Source organism: Macaca mulatta, chromosome 11 (genome assembly GCF_049350105.2).
Source record: "Macaca mulatta isolate MMU2019108-1 chromosome 11, T2T-MMU8v2.0, whole genome shotgun sequence".
Classification (NCBI taxonomy): domain Eukaryota; kingdom Metazoa; phylum Chordata; class Mammalia; order Primates; family Cercopithecidae; genus Macaca; species Macaca mulatta.
Genome location: NC_133416.1, coordinates 71,837,111 through 71,857,253, shown reverse-complemented (window position 1 = coordinate 71,857,253; position 20,143 = coordinate 71,837,111). Strand labels below are relative to the sequence as shown.

The 20,143-nt window shown below is 42.2% G+C and overlaps 1 protein-coding gene across 1 annotated transcript in view; it reads left to right on the top strand.

Annotated features, from left to right (window-relative positions):
* The window catches only part of GNS (glucosamine (N-acetyl)-6-sulfatase), a 46,160-nt gene extending 27,415 nt beyond the window's left edge, over positions 1–18,745 (top strand). The window contains exons 10-14 of the mRNA XM_015152207.3: positions 3,231–3,332; positions 9,141–9,248; positions 10,553–10,663; positions 12,084–12,244; positions 15,318–18,745. Of these exons, the coding sequence (XP_015007693.1) occupies positions 3,231–3,332; positions 9,141–9,248; positions 10,553–10,663; positions 12,084–12,244; positions 15,318–15,396 (561 nt within the window). The 3' untranslated portion in view covers positions 15,397–18,745. The remainder of the gene's footprint in view (positions 1–3,230; positions 3,333–9,140; positions 9,249–10,552; positions 10,664–12,083; positions 12,245–15,317) is intronic.
* Positions 18,746–20,143: the final 1,398 nt, after the last annotated feature.

Genomic DNA, 20,143 nt, shown 5'->3' with positions numbered 1-20,143 from the left:
AGGCAGGAGAACAGCATGAACCTGGGATGTGGAGCTTGTGGTGAGCTGAGATCGTGCCACTGCACTCCAGCCTGGGCGACAGAGCGAGACTCTGTCTCAAAAAAAAAACCAACAAAACAAAAAACAAAAACATAAGCCAGGTGCGGTGCCGGGTGCCTGTAATCCCAACTACTTGGGAGGTTGAAGCAAGAGTATTGCTTGAACCCAGGAGGCGGAGGTTGCAATGAGCCGAGATCTCACCATTGCACTCCATCCTGGGCAACAGAGCAAAAAATCTGTCTCAAAAAATATATTTTTGGTCTTGTCAAAGCTTTTTCTGTTCCAATCCATAAATGAATTTTTTGTTTATTTGAGATAGGCACTCTCTCACCCAGGTTGGAATGTGGTGGCTCAAACATGGCTCACTGCAGCCTTGGCCTCAAGTGATCCTCCTGCCTTGGCCTCCCATAGTGCTGGGATTACCAGCGAGAGCCACTGTGCTCAGCCCATAAATGAATTTTTAAATTTTTACTAGACAAAAGCAATACCCTGAAACTAATGTTTATCAAAGTCATCACATTGATGGGTGAATCCATCCAAATTCTTGGTTATATAAAAACCAGAGGTAGGTGTAATTCTTTTTAACTCTTCATTCATACTTGCTGTTCGCTAGATGTCTCCCATCTCCTGATATAGTATGCTAATTTTGAGACTGTCTGCTTATTCAGATAACATTTTAGAAGAGGAGGCAGTTTATCCATTATATTTAGGGGAGTGTGATAATTATAGATTTCTAGGGAGAAAGAGTCCTGGAATGACTTGTGCTTACGGTACTTGTGCTGAATCTTAGTGACTTTGGATTTATACTGGATCTTACCCCTTTCTCTCCAGAGAGCAAAATGCCATTAGAAAGAGCCTCGGCTGGGTGCAGTGGCTCACACCTGTAATCCCAGCACTTGGGGAGGCCAAGGCAGGCGGATCACTTGAATTCAGAAATTTGAGACCAGCCCGGGCAGCGTGGCAGAAACCCCATCTCTGCTAAAAATTAATAATACAAAAATTAGCTGGGCATCATGGTGTGCACCTGTAGTCCCAGTTGCTCTGGATGCTGAGGCAGGAAGATCAGTTGAATCTGGGAGGTCAGGGACACAGTGAGCTGTGATTGTGCCACTGCACTCCAGCTTGGGTGACAGAATGAGACCCTGTCTCAAACAACAAAACAAAAAGAAAGAGCTTCCCCCCACCTCACCAAAAAAGGAGCAAGCCTCCCATTATACAGGTGTTGGCTCTTGCAATTTTTGGTGAGATGACAGTCACCATTTTATATCTCTGTGGGTTTTTTGATGTTTCCTCTTTTCTTTTAAAACTGCCTTGAACATCATAGTATCTGAGGAATTGGCTTCACCTCATTCATGTTACAGGCGTCACTGAAGATCTGCTAGTCACACTTCAGGGTCTGTAGATGGCTTGTTGTCTTGATCTCATTCTGGAGATGGTGTCTCTCTTTGACCCTCCTTTCCTCCTGTGACCTCTTCCATATTGACACTCACACTTGATGACTGTTTTCCAAGCTGCTCAGTTTGCCTGGGGGATTTGGAACCAGGAAAGTTATCTGTAGCAGTGGGTCTTGTATCATCCCTGGAGACATCGTTTTTTGTGTGTGAGGTTTTTCCCTCACTGAGTAAACACATGGATTGCCTTTCTCCTAAAGTGTCTGCCTCTGGGCGGTAATTCCTAACAGCTGCAGAGTTAGACTAATTGATTCAGAGCCAGGATATTTATCACTCTGCCCTCTAAGAGCTGTCCTAGCCATCAGGAAACCTGGCCCCTGATAATATTCTGAACATTTTTTTTTTTTTTTTTTTTTTGCCTTTCCTATCTGTACTTTTGGTTTTGTTTTCAAATTAATAGTTGCAGGGCTGGGGTGTTTTTGTTTTGTTTTATTTCTCTGTTTGGCCTCTCCTAAGATGATCTAAGTGTTCTCAACAGTTTTGAAGACTGTTATTTCCTGTCAGTAAGTGATGGCTTTTCCAGTTATAAGCTGGTAACTTTGCTCCAGCCACTCTTGTGTTTCATTTCTTCACCTGTAAACACTGTGTCCACGGACTGCGATGAGGAATAAATGAGAATAAACGTCAAATACCTGGCACAGTAAACTGTAGTTCCCAGTTTTTCTCATTTCCTCTTTGTTTCCCCTGATGGAGTGTTTTAGCGCTTGAAGATTTTTCTAGCGCGTGACCAAGTGACTTCTATGCTTACGTTCTGTCTAGGCCTGCACTGTCCACTTGTGGCTGTTGAGCACTTGAAATGTGGATAGTCCAAATGGAGATGAGTTATTATTGTGAAATACCAGATTTCAAAGACTTGGTTCACAAAAAGTTAAATCTCATCGACTTTTAAAAAAATATTGTTTACATGTTGAAATATTAATATTCAGATATTTTTATAGGAGGTTAAATGAAATGTATACAGTTTTACCTGTTTTAATGTGGTTATTGGACAATTTTTAATTGCATGTGGGGTCCCTTTTATATTTCTATCAGGCTACTCTGGATTAGGCCCTGTAGAGGTGTTGTCTGCAGAAGGAAAATAGTCTGATAACCAAGGAAATAAGTCAAAGCATAAATACAGGACAATGCCTTTAGTTTCTAGAATGTTTAAAAACATCTAAGTTTTTTGCTCTTAAAAAATCTTGTATTGCTATATTTTTGGAATAAATTTTCTGCAGCCTTCACAGCCTGTTGCAAACATATTTTGGCAGTGTTGTCCCTTTGAGAAGCTATAAAAAGAGCTAATAATTCTCATTGGTGGCAAACATTCCATTTTTGAGGTCTTCCAAAATGTCTGGAGTTCATTTGAAGTCAAATTTAGTTAATCTGAATAATCAAGTTGTAAGACACTTCGTATAAAATAATTAGACCAACATTTTTCTCATGATTCACAGCAAACTCAAAGCAGTTCCAAAGGAGTTTTCAAAAAAACATTTTGATCAATAACAGAATGGGTAGAATAAATATGTCACTTCCCCAGGGGATATACTATTATACAAGCCTTGTAAGACTTTATATTTTGTTGTAAGTTATTATAGTTATATTTGAATCCATAAAACAGACCAAAGCATGGGCTGTATAAAAGGTAATAGTAAGTGTTGTTGTCTCATGGGTGGGGTGGGGGGAAGAGAACTTTAGTATAGATAGAAAAGGAAAATGAGACCAGCTATGTTTTAGATTGTTTTTCCCTCTTTTGCATAGATGCTGGTTGCCAACATTGACTTGGGTCCTACTATTTTGGACATTGCTGGCTATGACCTAAATAAGACACAGATGGATGGGATGTCCTTTTTGCCCATTTTGGTAAGTATAGAGCCCTCAATCAGGCCTGAGCCAAGACCACAATAAATTCTGGGTTGTGTAAAGACTTAAAAATTTAAACATTAAATAATAAATTTGGGGGGCAGAAAAATCTTGTGGCGGGAAGGAGTTTTCTAAAATAAAAAATTAGACCACATGTGAAATTTAGAGTTCTGTTTCCTCCCCTCTTTTGCTCTCCTCAAGAATACCCACCATAAATAAAGAGAGGTGACAGGTTGGGAACACATTGGCAGCATATGTAAAAAGAGTCGTTAGTCCAAATACATGAGTTCTTAACAAAGATTAGTATCCCAGTGGGAAAATGGGCAAAAAAAGTGGCTAATCAACTTGTAGAAGAATTAAAAATGGCAAAACAAATGCAAAAAGATTACTTCAGTGCTAATCACAGAAGTGCTTAACTGAAGGAGACCTCTATCTGTGAACTGGCAAAGATTTTTAAAACACCCAAGATTTTAGAAGTCTGAGAATTTGGAAAGTACTTTATATACTTTTCATACAAGTATAATCAGTATAACCTGTCAGAAGGTTAGTTTAATAAGACATACCACTTCAGAGTACACACGTCAAAAACAGACAAGTTAACTTCTGCCTGTCTGGTGAGTGAAATGTGGCATTTGGTCTTACTGTGCATCTGTTTGTTTAATAATGAGGTGAATTATTTTTTAACAGCTTAATTCCCATACCATACAATTCACTCATTTAAAGTGTTGGCTGGGCGCGGTGGCTCACGCCTGTAATCCCAACACTTTGGGAGGCCAAAGGTGGGTGGATCACCTGGGGTCAGGAGTTCAAGACCATCCTGGCCAAAATGGTGAACCCCTGTCTCTACTAAAAATACAAAAAAGCTGGGCATGTTTGCAGGCACCTGTAATCCCAGCTACTCGGGAGGCTGAGGCAGGAGAATCACTTGAATCCAGGAGGTGGAGGTTGCAGTGAGTGGAAATCGCGCCATTGCGCTCCAGCCTGGGCAACAAGAGTGAAACTCCATTTCAAAATTAAAATCATTTTTTAGGTGTCCAATTCAATAGTTGTTGGTATAGTCACAACCATCATCATCATCTAAGAGCATTTTCATCACCCTAAACCCCCAGACACAGTAGTCACTCTAATAGGAGAAAACTGGAAATCCACATATCTAGTAGAGAATTGATTAAGCTGTGGTGCAGGGAATTGATTAGATCTGTTGCTTCCATTCCCACCACGAATCTACTTTATGTCTGTATAGAATTGTCTGCTCTGAACTTTTCATATAAATGAAATTACATAACATGTGGCCTCTTGTAACTGCTTTTTTCACTGAGCATAGTGTTTTCAAGGATCATATCATTGTAACGTGTGTCAGTACCTTATTCTGTTTTAGTGCCAAATAACCTTCTGTGTGTGAATGTATCACATTTTGCTTATCCATTCATCAGATAATTTGGGCTGTTTCCACTCTTTGGCTATTATGAACAATGCAGTTGTGATGTTTTTGTTTGTTTTTGAGATAGTCTTGCGCTGTCACCGAGGCTGGAGCGAAGTGTTGCTGATCACAGCTCACTGCAGCCTCAGTCTCCCAGGCTCAGAGGATCCTCCCACCACAGCCCCCCCAAGTAGCTGGGACTACAGTGGCTGGCTGCCACATCTGGCTAATTTTTTTTTTTTTTTTTTAATTTTTAGCAGAAATGAGGTCTTCCTACATTGCTCAGGCTGGTCTCGAACTCCTGGGCTCAAGAGATTCTCACATGTTTTCCAAGAAGATTTTAAGGGGAAAAAAAAAAATCCTCCCCCTTCAGCCTCCAAAAGTGCTGGGATTATGGGTGTGAGCCAACACTTGCTATTATCTGTCTTTGTGATTATTGTAGTAGGTGTGAAGTGGTATCTCATTGTGGTTTTGATTTGTGTTTCCCTGCTGACTATTGATGGTTAGCATTTCATCATGTGTTTGTCAGCCATTTGTATATCTTCTTTGGAGATGTGTTCATATTTGGATCCTTTGTCCGTTTTTTTTTTTTTTTCTTTTAATTGTGTTACTGGCCGGGCGCGGTGGCTCAAGCCTGTAATCCCAGCACTTTGGGAGGCCGAGACGGGCGGATCATGAGGTCAGGAGATCGAGACCACCCTGGCTAACACAGTGAAACCCCGTCTCTACTAAAAATACAAAAACTTAGCCGGGCGAGGTGGCAGGCGCCTGTAGTCCCAGCTACTCGGGAGGCTGAGGCAGGAGAATGGCGTAAACCCGGGAGGCGGAGCTTGCAGTGAGCTGAGATCCGGCCACTGCACTCCAGCCTGGGTGACAGAGCGAGACTCCGTCTCAAAAAAAAAAAAAAATTGTGTTACTGATCAGGGAATCACTTTTCATTTGTGCCTTTTTGTGTTTCTTCCCTTGAGAAATGCCTCTGCATTTTTGTGTATCATAGTCTCCTTTTATGACTTGTCTTTTCCATATATTAAGATATGGGAGCCAGGTGCAATGGCTCACGCCTGTAATCCCAACAATTTGGGAGGCCAAGGCAGGCTGATCTCGAGTCCAGGAGTTCAAGACCAGCCTGGGCAACATGGCAAGACCCAGTCTCTACAAAAAATGCAGAAAATTAGCCAGGCATGATGGTGTGCATCTGTAGTCCCAACTACTCAGAAGGCTGAGGTAGCAGGATTGTTTGAGCCAAGGAGGTGGAGGTTGTAGTGAGCAGAGATCGTACCACTGCACTCCAGGAATTGAATGTATATATTGTTTCTTTTAATGTTTAGTGTCCTTTGTATATTTATAAAGATGCTTCTAAACTTTGAAGCCAGAAAGCTATTCTCCTGTATTTTCCTCTGAAACTTTTGTAGCTCTGCCTCTTACATCCAAGTCCTTGATGTATCTAAAATTTCTTTTCTTGTAAGGTATGAGTCAGGGATTCAGTTTCTCTCTCTTTTTTTTTTTTTTTTTTTTTTTTGCTCTATAGATACTTAGTTGTCTTTTTTGCTCCATGGATCCATCTATCCCTGTGCCAATATCATTTTGTGTTATAAAGCTGTGCAACTAAATCTCGATTTGCATAGGCATACCTCTCTGCTTATTGTTCTCATGGGGATCCTAGCCCCTGTCTTCCACATAAACTTTAGAATCGGCTTTTCAGATTACCTGAAAAACGTTGGCTTTTGGTTGGAATTGCATTTAAGCTATAGATCAGTTAGAGGAAATTTTACATCTTTTAACTTTTCATACAAGTCTTATACTTTGTACCGTATTAAGTTTTTTTCTAATTAGAAAAAGAAACTGATTCACTCTAGGGGTAAAAATCCTTATGCTGTGTATAATTTCTCTGCACAGTTCTCAAAGTGCCACTTAAGACTTGGTTCTTTTCCTTGTTCATGTTTTGTTTTTGGAGGTTATTCCGATGAAATACTGATGTATTAGAACAGTTAATTAGCCATGTGTGGCTACTTATTTAAATTAAAAATGAAATTCAGTTCTTCGGTTGCACTAGCCGCACATCATGTGCTCAGTAGCCATCATATTGAACAGCAGAGATGGAGAACGTGTCAGCCAGCAAGTTCTGCTGGACTAGCAGTTGGCAGACTACAACCTGTGGGCCAAATCTAGCCCACCCCGGTGTCTGTAAATAAAGTTATATCAGAACACGGCCACGCTCATTCATTTATGTATTGTTGATGGCTGCTTCCCTGCTACCTGAGTGGCAGGGAACTGTATAGCCAGGAGCCTAAATATTTACTCTGTGGCCTTTTACAAAAAAAGTTTAACAACCCCTACAGACCGTGAGTCTCAGACTTGGTCAGACATCAGAATCACTCGGAAACTAAAATACTAATGTCTGTGCCTCACCCTTAGAGATTCTGATTTAATTGGCATGAGATAGAATCCCTTGGGATTTTTCAAGTTTCCCTGGTGATTTTTAATATGCAGCAAAGTTCAGGAACCACTGATCTAGGCTTCTCAGATGCTTTTTTCTCCCCTGGACACTTTGACATTCAAGGGTGGGATTTTGAAGTTCACTCAATTCTGACAGTTCACTCAATTCCACCTTCCAGCTTCACGGCTCAGGTTTGGCAGCATGAGCTTTTTTTTTTTTTTTTTTTTTTTTTCCTCTCGTTTTCCAAGACAGTCTCGCTCTGTTGCCTAGGCTGGGGTGCAGTGGTGCCATCTCGGCTCACCACAACCTCTGCCGCCTGGGTTCAAGCAATCATTCTGCCTCAGCCTCCCAAGTAGCTGGGACCACAGGTGTACGCCACCATGCCCAGCTAGTTTTTTGGTATTTTTTAGTAGAGACGGTGTTTCACCATGTTGGCCAGGTTAGTCTCGAACTCCTGACCTCAGGTGATCTGCCCACCTCGGCCTCACAAAGTGCTGGGATTACAGGCGTGAGCCACCGCGCCCAGCCAGCGTGAGCTTTTTAAGTCTCCAGTGAGTCATGATTTCTGAGATCCTGAGCCGCACAGGATTGTTCAAGTTTCATTGTAGAACAGTAAGTTAGGAAATAATTGCTATCTCTAACTCCCCCTTTTCAGGTGGCTGCGGCATTCAAGGCCTTGCACAAGCTGTTACCCATTCCCCACTGTACTCACCCATGTTTAGCATTCTTTAGAGCAGTGATTCTCAAGCAGGCATTCCCTAGAATTGCCGGTGGGACTTGCTGAAACCCAGGTTGCTGTCTACCTATGTTAGGAACTAAGAATTTTCATTTGTAACAAGTTTCCAGGTGATACTGCTTGTCCTGGGAACCACACTTTAAGGACCACTTTTTTAGAGCAGTGCTTCTCAGTTTTTTACTATGCATGGAAGTCACCAAGAGGTCTTACTAAAATGTAGGCTTTGGCTTGTTAGAGCTAGAGTAGGACCCGAGATTCTGCGTTTCACCAAGCTGCCAACCAGACTTTGACCATTTTAAGAGCAGCTTCTAACCTGGTCTTCCTGTCTTTGCATATCTCCATTCTGTCTCTAGATTCTGCCACTAAGCTTACTTTTCTAAATCACTGCCTTGATTGTGTTACCTCCCTGCTCAAAAACCTCCTATTGTTTCTAGGACAAGCCTGGGCAGCATGATGTTCAGGGCCTTATCCTGTGTGGTACCAGCCTGCCTCTCCACCCTCACTGTGCACTGCTTCCTTGTCTGAAACCTGGGTTTCAGGAAGCCACACATCTAAGTGGTCTGCATTCAACCTATATTCATGCTCTTTGAATCTAAAACTTGTTCCTATTCCTAGATTCTTTCTCCTTTCACCATTTGTGTCTTAAACTTGCTCCTTTCAAATGCTGCCACTTCTTTCCTTCCACACCATGGAAGGTGCATTGAAGAGTGAGTTAATGTACTATACCTTCATTCTGACCATCAAGAGGTGCTTTGAACCTGTTACAGTCCTTTGCACACAAGTCTGTGGAATATTTCCTTATTGTCCTTGTTTCTATTAGGTTATAAGTTCCTTAGTCTGAGCTTAAAACAGTTCTTACATAGAGCATATGACAGTATTATTTATTTTAGTCTGGACTTTCAGCAACTTGCACTGTAACTTTGATTCTTGCTTAGCTACCTTGTCAGGTTCCATTGCTGACCTGATTCATGGAAGTAGCCTTGGAAAGGAACTATTACATTTTCAAAGCATTTGACCATCACTTGTAAAGGCCCTTAAGTACCAAAGATGCTGCTCAGTAGCTTTCATGTGCACCTGTTTTAGTCATTCCCTTCAGTTACTGAATGAACAGTCCAATTACTTTTGACTCCCAAGTCCCCTTTAGCAGTCAATTACTTTGTGATCTTTATCATAGTCTATGTGCCTCACAGAAACTCCACTTACTCTTCTATCTAGAGAGGTGCCAGTAACTTGACCTGGCGATCAGATGTCCTGGTGGAATACCAAGGAGAAGGCCGTAACGTCACTGACCCAACATGCCCTTCCCTGAGTCCTGGCGTATCTGTGAGTAATAGCTTGAATTGACTTAGACAGATTTCTCACTGACAACGTGGCAAGGTGCTGGTTTCCATGTGTCAAGTATTGAAATCTTTCATCTGAGTCCTCTTCATTTGTCACTGACTGTGAGTGGTTAGTAGATGGACAAAGGTAAATCCAGTGATCTTGGAAATGATGCTGCCGACCTGTCATCAGAATGTGCACTGTTAATTCTTCCAATTTATGTAGCAAGTGCATGTATCCACCCATGTTCTTATCAATTCCTCTTCCCTGTTTTTCTACCCCTTCCAATAACAGTACCAGTTTTTAAAATTAGGGATGTTACTGAGGCATGAAGTAGAGAGATGTGGTTCCTGCCTGTAACCATGCCATTACGAGTGCCTACATTGGCGGCAGCCAGCCGGGTCACAAAGAGGGGAACAGCCATGTTGGCCTCACTCTTTGGCCTCACTCTGGAGAAGGGAAAATCGGCTTCCATTTGGAGTTGATTGATTCTTCTAACACCAAAGTGTTACAGTGTAATAAACCAACCAAAAGTACAATAACAGATCATATGGTAGACAGAAGTTAGATTTAAGTTGTACTTGGTGATAAAAACACTCATAAATAACTTAACCTGCAAATGACTCCACAAAACTCATTTTAGCCTTCTGCAACTTTTTAGGGTGATAGTTCCTAGTAGCTCTTAGAAATGAGTCATTTGGGCCGGGTGCTGTGGATCACGCCTGGTAATCCTAGCACTTTGGGAGGCCAAGGCGGGTGGATCACCTGAGGTCAGGAGTTCGAGACCAGCCTGGCCAACATGCCAAAACCCCATCTCTACTACAAATACAAAAATTAGCCGGGTGTGGTGGTGCATGCCTGTGCTGCTCAGGAGGCTGAGGCAGGAGAATCACTTGAACCCAGGAGGTGGAGGTTGCAGTGAGCCGAGATCACACCATTGCACTTCTGCCTGCGTGATGGGAGTGAGACTCTATCTCAGGAAAAAAAAAGAGTCATTTGAGTTGATTTCTTCTCCTTGCCAACCCATACATTTTACAGGTGCCCATTATAAGTAATTCTTGTCAAGAGTTTAGCAGACAAGGATGGCAACAGTCTACAAATGGAACAACCCATATACCTTGATCAGGTTAGCCAAAGGAACAAAGCCTCACATCTATTTTTGAGTTACTGGCTTCTCCATGGAAGGTTTTCTAATTGCTGTCAGATTGCATGTCTGGCACGAGCCAAGCTGATTGCCTTTCTAGGCAACTAGGTATTTGTTACTATGCAACAACTGTCTTCATTTAAATTTTGAAATATCCCTACAGCAATGTTTCCCAGACTGTGTATGTGAAGATGCTTATAACAATACCTATGCCTGTGTGAGGACAATGTCAGCATTGTGGAATTTGCAGTATTGCGAGTTTGATGACCAGGAGGTAAGAGGGACTTCTGCCTGCACTTCCCCCACTGCTTTCTTGCTGGTGCTTTGTTGGCTGGACTTGGTGGCATAAGATAGCAATTCCAAGGCTGCTCCCTAGGGAAGAGGTTGTGTTTCTTATCTGTGCTTCACTTTAGGTTTCCTTCCGTTGTAAGGCCATGTCTCACTTCTCTAATCTTTCTGGAGTTCTCTCCATTCCTACCACCACCCAAATACATACTTTAAATGCACAGTTCATGTTTTCAGAATGATAAATGCTTTGTCTGTTAGCTTCCCTCGTAGTTTGGAGTGAAAGAACTTTCACTTTTAAGTGAAGTCAACTTCACTTGAGTTGGAGTGTTTCCTAGAAAGCTTACCAGCACCTGGTGTATTCAGAAACTCCTGTTCCCACCACAGCATAATCCACTGCTGCTCCAGTAGATTAGAGTAGGGGTCAGAGGCCCAGGAGTCCATCCATGGAAGAAGGTGGTTTTTGGCCAACACAGTTTGGTGTGGATTTATCTGAAGGATCCCATGGACTCTAGTCCCTTGTGGTTTCTTACTGTTTATCAGCATATGCTTACTTGCCCCATCTGGCAACCCTCATCTGACCATCTGGAACGGATGCCCATCTGTGTTTCTCAGAAATGGACTCATTCTCCACTCCATTTGCAGCTGATAAGCACTTTGGACAAGCAAGAGAGCTTCCCTCAAACTCAGTTCCTGTTCCCTGCTCCCCATGATGTTTATCAGTTCGATAACTATTTTATAAGTGATAGTGTGAGGGCAGCTACCTGAAACCATTATAGGCAAAATTTCCTACCATCTTTCTAGCCTAACATTTGACTCCAATTTGGAGAACAGCATACAGATTATAGAGGGAAAAGTACTGCGTTAGACCTGTCTTATTTTAGAAATAATAATTAGTACTGTGTCCTTCCCCAGTATATCCACAACTACTTTTTAAAATAGGAAAACTTAACATTTGTATAACACAGGCAAGAGTACTTTCATATCCATTCCCATTTGAACTTCACAATTCTAGGGCAAAAATCACCTTTAAATGTTTGCTCTTGCTTTAGTAACTTTATTGCCAAGTCTTGTTTCTGAGACCTTGCCATTGGAAGCTCCTGCCTTCTGTTCTGTTTTAATTACAGAAGATAATGCATTTCTTCCCCATACCCCTTCTTGCCTCTGCCTGAAGGCACACAGGCTGTGTGGCTGGAGACCTGAAGCAACTGAACCCCCAGAACAGATGCTCCCTCATCTCAAGGAAGCAGTGAGCTCTTTGAGGATCTCGAGACCAGATTGAGAGTCTCCAGGGCCTTGATTTTTTTATCTACTTCCTCCCTTCCCATTTAGAAATAAATCACATTAAGAGTATTTCTTCACAGCTAACCCTTGCTCTTTTCTTTCCTCCATTCTTTCGTGTCCTCTAGGTGTTTGTAGAAGTCTATAATCTGACTGCAGACCCAGACCAAATCACTAACATTGCTAAAAGCATAGACCCAGAGCTTTTAGGAAAGATGAACTATCGGTTAATGATGTTACAGTCCTGTTCTGGGCCGACCTGTCGCACTCCAGGGGTTTTTGACCCCAGGTAAGTTTCCTTTCTCTTCATTTACTTGGCCAAGTTTTTTCTAGTAGTCATGCTGTTCTTGAAGGCAAAGGGAGCCCTTTTTGCTGTGAGATGATGATGATTCTGCTTTGGAGGGAATACTGTGTTCTTAGTGCACCAGCCTGTTGTGCTGGGAAAATAAGCTTTTGAAACTTTTGTTCTCCACTGCCAGTTGGTGCTTTAGCCAGAGGTACAGCCCTGCTCCCCACCAAACACGGGGTTCTTCTTTTCCTGCTGTGATTATTGTCATGGTACTTGATTGCACTGGTGACACTTGGGGCTTCTTTAAGTAAGCTGCAACCCACTGCTGCCCTGTTCCCTAGAGCTTCCGAGAGTATATGTCTTCATTTCATTTCTCAGAAACCCCTACTACAGAAACTTGAATGTTTGCTGGTGAATTTAAGATATTAAACACACAATGAAAATAGAAGGTATAAACTCAGGTGTTGAAATATATAAGCCCACTGCACGATATGGAGGTATAAAGGATGTTTAGCTATCACCTGTTAAGTCAGATTTGTTCCCCACACTGTCCCTCTTAGTAAGTTTTCAGCAGTAACACTGGGTGTCAGTACACCATGCATGGAGCTGCTGGTGGCAGGAAGCTTGTTATTTATCTTTTCCTTGAAGATCATGAAGTTTAAAAATCAAACTTTCCCTGGGAAAGGAATATTTTAGTTCTTACCTTCAGAATGTAGGAGAGGGAAGAATGATGTCCTAAGTTGATGGAAAGTTATCACTTAATTTTTTTAGCCATCTTTGTACTAAATTTTATCTTTAGTCCAAATTAGAGACAAATGAATGTGAATGAGTAGAAAAACTTGATGATAGACTATTCATTGTTTGCTTTTAAATAATGTATATAATGCCAAAGTGGCAGGGACACCAGTAAACTAAAACCAGATACCAATATAAGGAGATAATACTTATCATTATTTTATATCACTTAAACGAAATAACTGTTTTTATATGGATAATCCCATTAATACAATAAGAATGGTCATGGATTTTGACCACCCGCTTTGGTCTTTCCTCTAAGTTAGTGAAATAGGTCCTAGCTTGGTACGAGTTACCTGAAATAGGAAGTCCAGTCCCGAAAATAAAAGCACAAGACTTCCAGTTTACATGTGCTGACTTTGCAATTTCCAACAGTTACTTAGCTCAGAGTGTCCTTTTAAACCAAATTAAGTTAGATGTCAATAGCAGTTAATGCTTTTTAACCATATACTCTCTGGCTGACTCTGTGAACTTAAAGCCAGCATCTGACTAAATCTTAAATGGAGGGTCAAGGAACTGGACCTCTTGGATTATGATGTGTGGCCAAACAGTCCCTGACCAGGCCACTGCTAGGACATGGACCTGCCTGGCTGGTTGGCCAGTGCAAGGTGGATGCAGCCAGCTGTCTGTTTCTTCTGAACATCTGGCTCTAAGTGTTAGAATTCATAGAATTTTCATACAGCCCTTAGAGCCCAAAAAGTAAATTTCAAATGAGGAAATTGAGCTTGCAGTTGTGATTTGCCCAAGGGTCACCCTATAAGGAAGTGAATACATTATTTCCTAAGCAAGTTTTGTTTGGTTTTTAACTGCAACAAATTGTCTTCCTCACATTTTAGAAGTTTATAACTAAAGTTCTAGATGCTGGCTTTGCTGATGTTAGCCTGGACGACTTAAACCTAACCTGATTTTCCGTTTTAAATACCTTAGCCCTTATTATTCCTTTCCTATCAAACATTTGGGCCTGTTGAGTCCTCCAAGATGGGGTCATCAGATGTTGTGAGCCCAATCTATCCCCACCTGCTGGAACACAGCCTCACACATTCTTTTACCTGGTTTTGGCTGCTTGTGTGCTTCAGCAGCAAAGGAGAATGGTTGGGACAGAGACTGTATGGCTCCCATACCCTAAAACATTTATTATCTGGCCCTTTACAAAAAATGTTGGTCAATTGCTGTTCTAAAATGCAGTAGTCCCACGCTTATCCACAGAGGATCTATTCCAGAACCCACAGTGGATGCATGAAGCCCCAAGGATAGTGCCAGGCCCAGTTGCCATCAGTCAGAAGATGTTTCCATTCGTGTCTTCTACCATCAAATTTTATGCCTTTTCCATCTTAACTAAGCTTTTGTCATGCACTGTGGCCCTAACTTTTGCAGTTTAAGGTGTGGCAGCCAAACTAGAATTCTTTTTTCCTTCTTCATGATTTCACAGATAGAAGATTCATTCTTGGCTGGGCACAGTGGCTCACATTTGTAATCCCAGCACTTTGGGAGACCAAGGCATGCAGATCACATGAGCCCAGGAGTTCTAGACCAGCCTGGGCAACATGGTGAAACTGTCTCTGCAGAAAAAAACAACACAAAAATTAGCCAGGTGTGGCCATGCCTATGTTCCTAGCTATTCTGGAGGCTAAGGCAGGAGAATCACTTGAGCCTGAGAGGTGGAGGTTGCATTGAGCTGAGACTGTGCCACTGCACCCCAGCCTGGGCGACAGACTGTGACTCTGTCCCCCTGACAACCCTCCCACCAAAAATGACTCATGCTTATGGTGAGTCTGCTGTAGGTCTTAGCAGTCTCACTGTACGATTTTTTCTTTCCTTATTAAGTCAAGAGCATTCATTTTTTCACTTAAGAGAATCACTTTATGGCTTCTCTTTGGCATTTCTGAATTGGCAGCACCACTACTCTTGTGGTTTGGAACCATTATTAAATAAAATAAGGGTGACTTGAACACAAGCACTATAATAATGCAACAATTGATCCACCCCTACTCCCTCAAAAGAAAAAAATCTCAAATCTTGCTGCCTTCTGACACCTTTCAGGATTAACCTACTTGTTTTTCTCCTCTTGACTTGCACTGTGTGACTTTGTGTGTGCTGACTGGTGATGAAAATGTTCGGAACTGTCGAGGGCTCACGTTTTGTACCATAGACTTTCTCACTAGAGTCCCTTCTGGTGATTTGTTTCTTTTACACCAATTCGTGCTATCCTTTCCACTGAATAATATTCTGAGTGAGAAACTAGCGAGAGCTAATGTTACATTTGGTTTTTCCTCCCCAGATACAGGTTTGACCCCCGCCTCATGTTCAGCAACCGCGGCAGTGTCAGGACTCGAAGATTTTCCAAACATCTTCTGTAGCGACCTCACACAGCCTCTGCAGATGGATCCCTGCACGCCTCTTTCTGATGAAGTGATTGTAGTAGGTGTCTGTAGCTAGTCTTCAAGACCACACCTGGAAGAGTTTCTGGACTGGCTTTAAGTCCCGTTTGAAAAAGCAGCCCAGTTGGCTGACTTCCTCGTGCAATGTGTTAAACTGTGAACTCTGCCCATGTGTCAGGAGTGGCTGTCTCTGGTCTCTTCCTTCAGCTGATAAGGACACTCCTGAGGTCTTTGCTCTCACCATATTCTTTTTGTCCTGGGGCCACAGTTCTTGATTATTCCTCATGTGGTTAAAGTCTGAATTTGTAAATCCATTCAGATAAATGGCAGTACTTTAGGGGACACACACACACACACACACACACAGATACACAGATACACCTTTTGATATATAAGCTTGACCTAAAATCAAAGGACCTGTGTAGCATTTCAGATTGAGCACTTCACTATCAAAAATACTAACATCACATGGCTTGAAGAGTAACCATCAGAGCTGAATCATTCGAGTAAGAACAAGTACCATTGTGATAGAGAAGTAGAGATACATTTTTTTATGATGTTCATCACAGTGTGGTAAGGTTGCAAATTCAAAACATGTCACCCAAGCTCTGTTCATGTTTTTGGGAATTCTAGGCTGGTGCTGCACTGAAATAGAGCAGTAAGCTTGTGATAAAGGCCAATTCCAGATAGCTCTTGAAGGTGATAGCCATCTACTTTCCAGTGGCTGCCAACCACAGGGAGTGCCGGTTAACCCTGGAAGGATTGAGCAAGGTCCCTTCTCTTGAGACTCCCCTCTGAGATCTGAAAATAAAGTGGCTTAGAAACATCAGCAGGGAAGAACTGCCAAGAGTTGGTGAGGGTTGTCTCTTATAGGGTGTTCTGAAGACAGGGCTCTTGAACAGACAGGTGGAAGGGCTATACCGGGGATAAAGGAAGGAAGTGCCTGTCCAGCAGGGAGCTTGAATTTCAGTTCCATGCATGAAGTCGTTGGCTCTAATCTGCATTTTTCTGCCTTTCTCTTCATTTGTTTCAAGATGGAAAATTTTCTTACAGTTGGTGCAAAGTATCAACTACTTTACCCTACCTTCTCCCCTTTTAGACGGGTTCTTCCTGAGTTTTGGAGTATTGTTAATTATCAGTATTCCCCCTGTCAAAATCAAATCTATTCAGGTTTCTTCACTGTTGAGAATATGTAAATTTTTTTATTTTTGGTGGGGGGTGACAGAGTCTCGCTATGTCACCCAGGCTGGAGTGCAATGGCATGATCTCAGCTCACTGCAACCTTTGCCTCCTGGGTTCAAGCGATTCTGTCTCAGCCTCCTGAGTAGCTGGGATTATAGGCACGCACCACTATGCCTGGCTAATTTTTTGTATTTTTAGTAGAGACGAAATTTCACCATGTTGGCCAGGCTGGTCTTGAACTCCTGACCTTGTGATCCACCCACCTTGGCCTCCCAGAGTGCTGGGATTATAGGCGTGAGCCACCACGCTTGGCCGAGAACACCTAAATTTTTATGTTTCTTGACTCAAAAACCAGTTCCATTTCTAATGTTTTCTTCACAAGAAGGCTAATTGGTGGTGAGACAGCAGGGGAGGAGGAAGAGCTGTGGTTTACAACTTGTTCAACTCAGGCAATAAGCGATTTTAGCTATATTTAAAGTCTTCTGTCCAGCTTTAAGCACTTTGTAAGACATGGCTGAAAGTAGCTTTTCTATCAGAATTGCAGATAGTCATATTGGGCTAATAGCCATTGGATTTATTCCTTTACCTCACATGATCCCAGCAACTGAGGTGGTATCTAGAGGTGAAATAGGCAAGTGAAATGGACACCTCTGCTGTGAATGTTTTAGAAGAGGAAATTCAAAAAATGTTGTAACTAAAAGCAAACTACATTGTTGAATATGGGTATCGGCTTTCTTTTTCACTTTGATTCTTAACATAATCAGTCAACTTCCACATTAATGAAAGTTGACCATAGTTATTTCCAAATAAAAAGAAACCAACTCTTACCAGGTCTTGGACTGTGATGTCATTCAGTTTTTTGCTGGTTATTTGCAGATTATTCAGTTTTATGCTGGTTTCTAAGAGCAGAACTCATAAGAGTGACATAGTCAGCTGCTGACGGCACCTCTGCCACGCCATTCTTACGCTCAGTTCAGTGGGTGAGCTTGCCTGGTGGGGTGTGGTGCGGCCCTGTCTCTACGCTCTTCTATTTTTGGTATATTTCCTGTCTAACCTTCAAGTAGCTTTCAATTCTGCTTTTTTTCTTGGACTGGCTCCATTCTGAATCTGTGCTAAAATCTTTCATAAAGAGACCTCAGTTGATAGCGTAACAGACTACACAATGCACTGATGTTTTCATAATGTTTTAGGGACCCACTGCAAGAAGCTTGCCTCCTCCTTTTAATTGTATTCATTTAGATTTTGATTTTCCGTGTTAAGAAGGTGAGGTCCATGTTGGTGCCCTTCAGAATAGAGAACCCTATAAACATTAGGAATGAACAGAGGCCTTAGGAATGAATAGAGAGTTTGCCTTATCCGATTTCCTGTTACAAAACTCTCCCTCTCATGCAAAGTAGGGAACACCTTTTGAGCATCTTTGGATTTGACAAACGGTGCTGTTGCAAACACTCTTTTTTTTTTTTGGAGATGAAGTCTCGCTGTTGTCACCTGGGCTGGAGTGCAATGGCATGATCTCGCCTCACTGCAATTTCCACCTCCTGGGTTCCAGCAATTCTCCTGCCTCAGCCTCCCAAGTAGCTGAGATTACAGGTGCCCGCCACCATGCCTGGCTGATTTTTGTAACTTTAGTAGAGACGGGGTTTCACCATGTTGGCCAGGCTGATTGAACTCCTGACCTCAGGCGATTCACCCGCCTCGACCTCCCAAAGTGCTGGGACTACAGGTGTGAGCCACTGTGCCCGGCCCGCAAACACATTGTAATTGACAACAGTAGGGCTCTTGTACAAAATAGTCATGATGGCCATGGAAGTTTTACCTTATTCTGTGAGAAGTGTTCTTAAACTTATTAAGTGTCTAAACTAAGGTTTAGTGCTTTTTTAAAGGAAAGTTGTCCCAGGATTCATACTAAAGAAAGCAAAAGTTATTTCAACTGATCCACCAGTGGAATTAGATGGGTAGAGTTAGGTTCTTGAGTTTTATCACCACTTAGTTCCCACTGAATTTTGTAACTTCCTGTGTTTGCATCCTCTGTTCCTATTCTGCCCTTGCTCTGTGTCATTTCAGTCATTTGACTTAGAAAGTGCCCTTCAAAAGGACCCTGTTCACTGCTGCACTTTTCAATGAATTAAAATTTATTTCTGTTCTAGTGGGAATGTGTCCTTTGTTTTAGTTCACAAATAGTAATTTTGACAAGATGCTTTCTTCTGATGCAGTTGGTTTTAATCACTCACCTAGTACTAGAAATGGGCTTTCTAGTCAGATCCTATAGTCTCTATCTGTATAGCTCTTACATACATGGCCCCTACTGATTGATAACCCCTGAATGAAGTACCATGTAGAAAATATTTCCTGACAAATCTTTGTGTATTTACAGCTTTGGAGAAAAAGTCTTACCTTGGCTGGCTTTGAAACAGACTAAGCTCGCCTTCAAAGGTGGTTTGCCATGTGATCCATTGCTCTAGATGAGGAATGACTTCTTACGGGGTCAGCAAACTTCTTAAAGGAATAGACGGCCAGTATTTTAGGCTGCCAGGCTATGTGGTCACTATCACAGCTACTTACCTTTGCTGTTGTAACACAAAGATAGCCATAGACAATAGATAAGTGTGTGACTGTGTTCCAATACAATTTTATTTTCAAAAACAAGTAGGTCATAATTTGCCAACCCCAGAGCTTATAGGTTGCCTCATATCTTAGCAATTCTGAAGACCACATAGAAAACAATGTTAGACACTCATAAAATTGCCAGATTACTATCAGAAAAACAGGTGATTTGGGCCGGGGCAATGGTTCACGCCTTTAATCTCAGCACTTTGAGAGGCCGAGGCAGGAGGATCACTTGAGCTCTCTGGAGTTGGAAGACCAGCCTGGGCAACATAGCAAGACTCTGTCGCTATAAAAAACATTTAAATTGTAAAAATGAAAAATAGGTGATTTGGGTACATCACAATTTTAAGGTCATTTATTAGGGTCTGGGATTTGTACTCCTCTTGCAAGCTAATTAAGTAGGTCTGTTATTTCATGAGACTCCTGGGATAAAGACAAAGGACTTTAGTACAGCACAGCAAGCAGTAAGAGCCTGGCAGTTCACACTTGCACCCAAGTCCTACAGGTACGATGCAAAGGGCCCGGAGGGATGCCTGCACATGCAGTGGGTTTTGCTACAGGAAAAGAACATTAGGCTTGGGGAGCCTTTGTCCAGGCTGAAGTGCAGTTGTGCAATCGTGGCTCACTGCAACCTCTGCCTCCCGGGTTCAAGCGATTCTCGTGCCTCGGCCTCCCGAGTAGCTGGGATTACAGGCACACACCACCACGCCTGGCTAATTTTTGTATTTTTAGTAAAGATGGGGTTTTTGCCATGTTGGCCAGGCTGGTCTCAAACTCCTGACCTCAGGTGTTCCACCCGCCTCAGCCTCCCAAAGTGCTGGGATTACAGGTGTGCGCCACCGCACCCGGCTGAGCCTGTTGTTTTATAGCAAGCACTCAGTGAGGCTGCTCTTTGTTCCAGAAAAAGACATTAACTTATCTGCTCACTACAGACAAC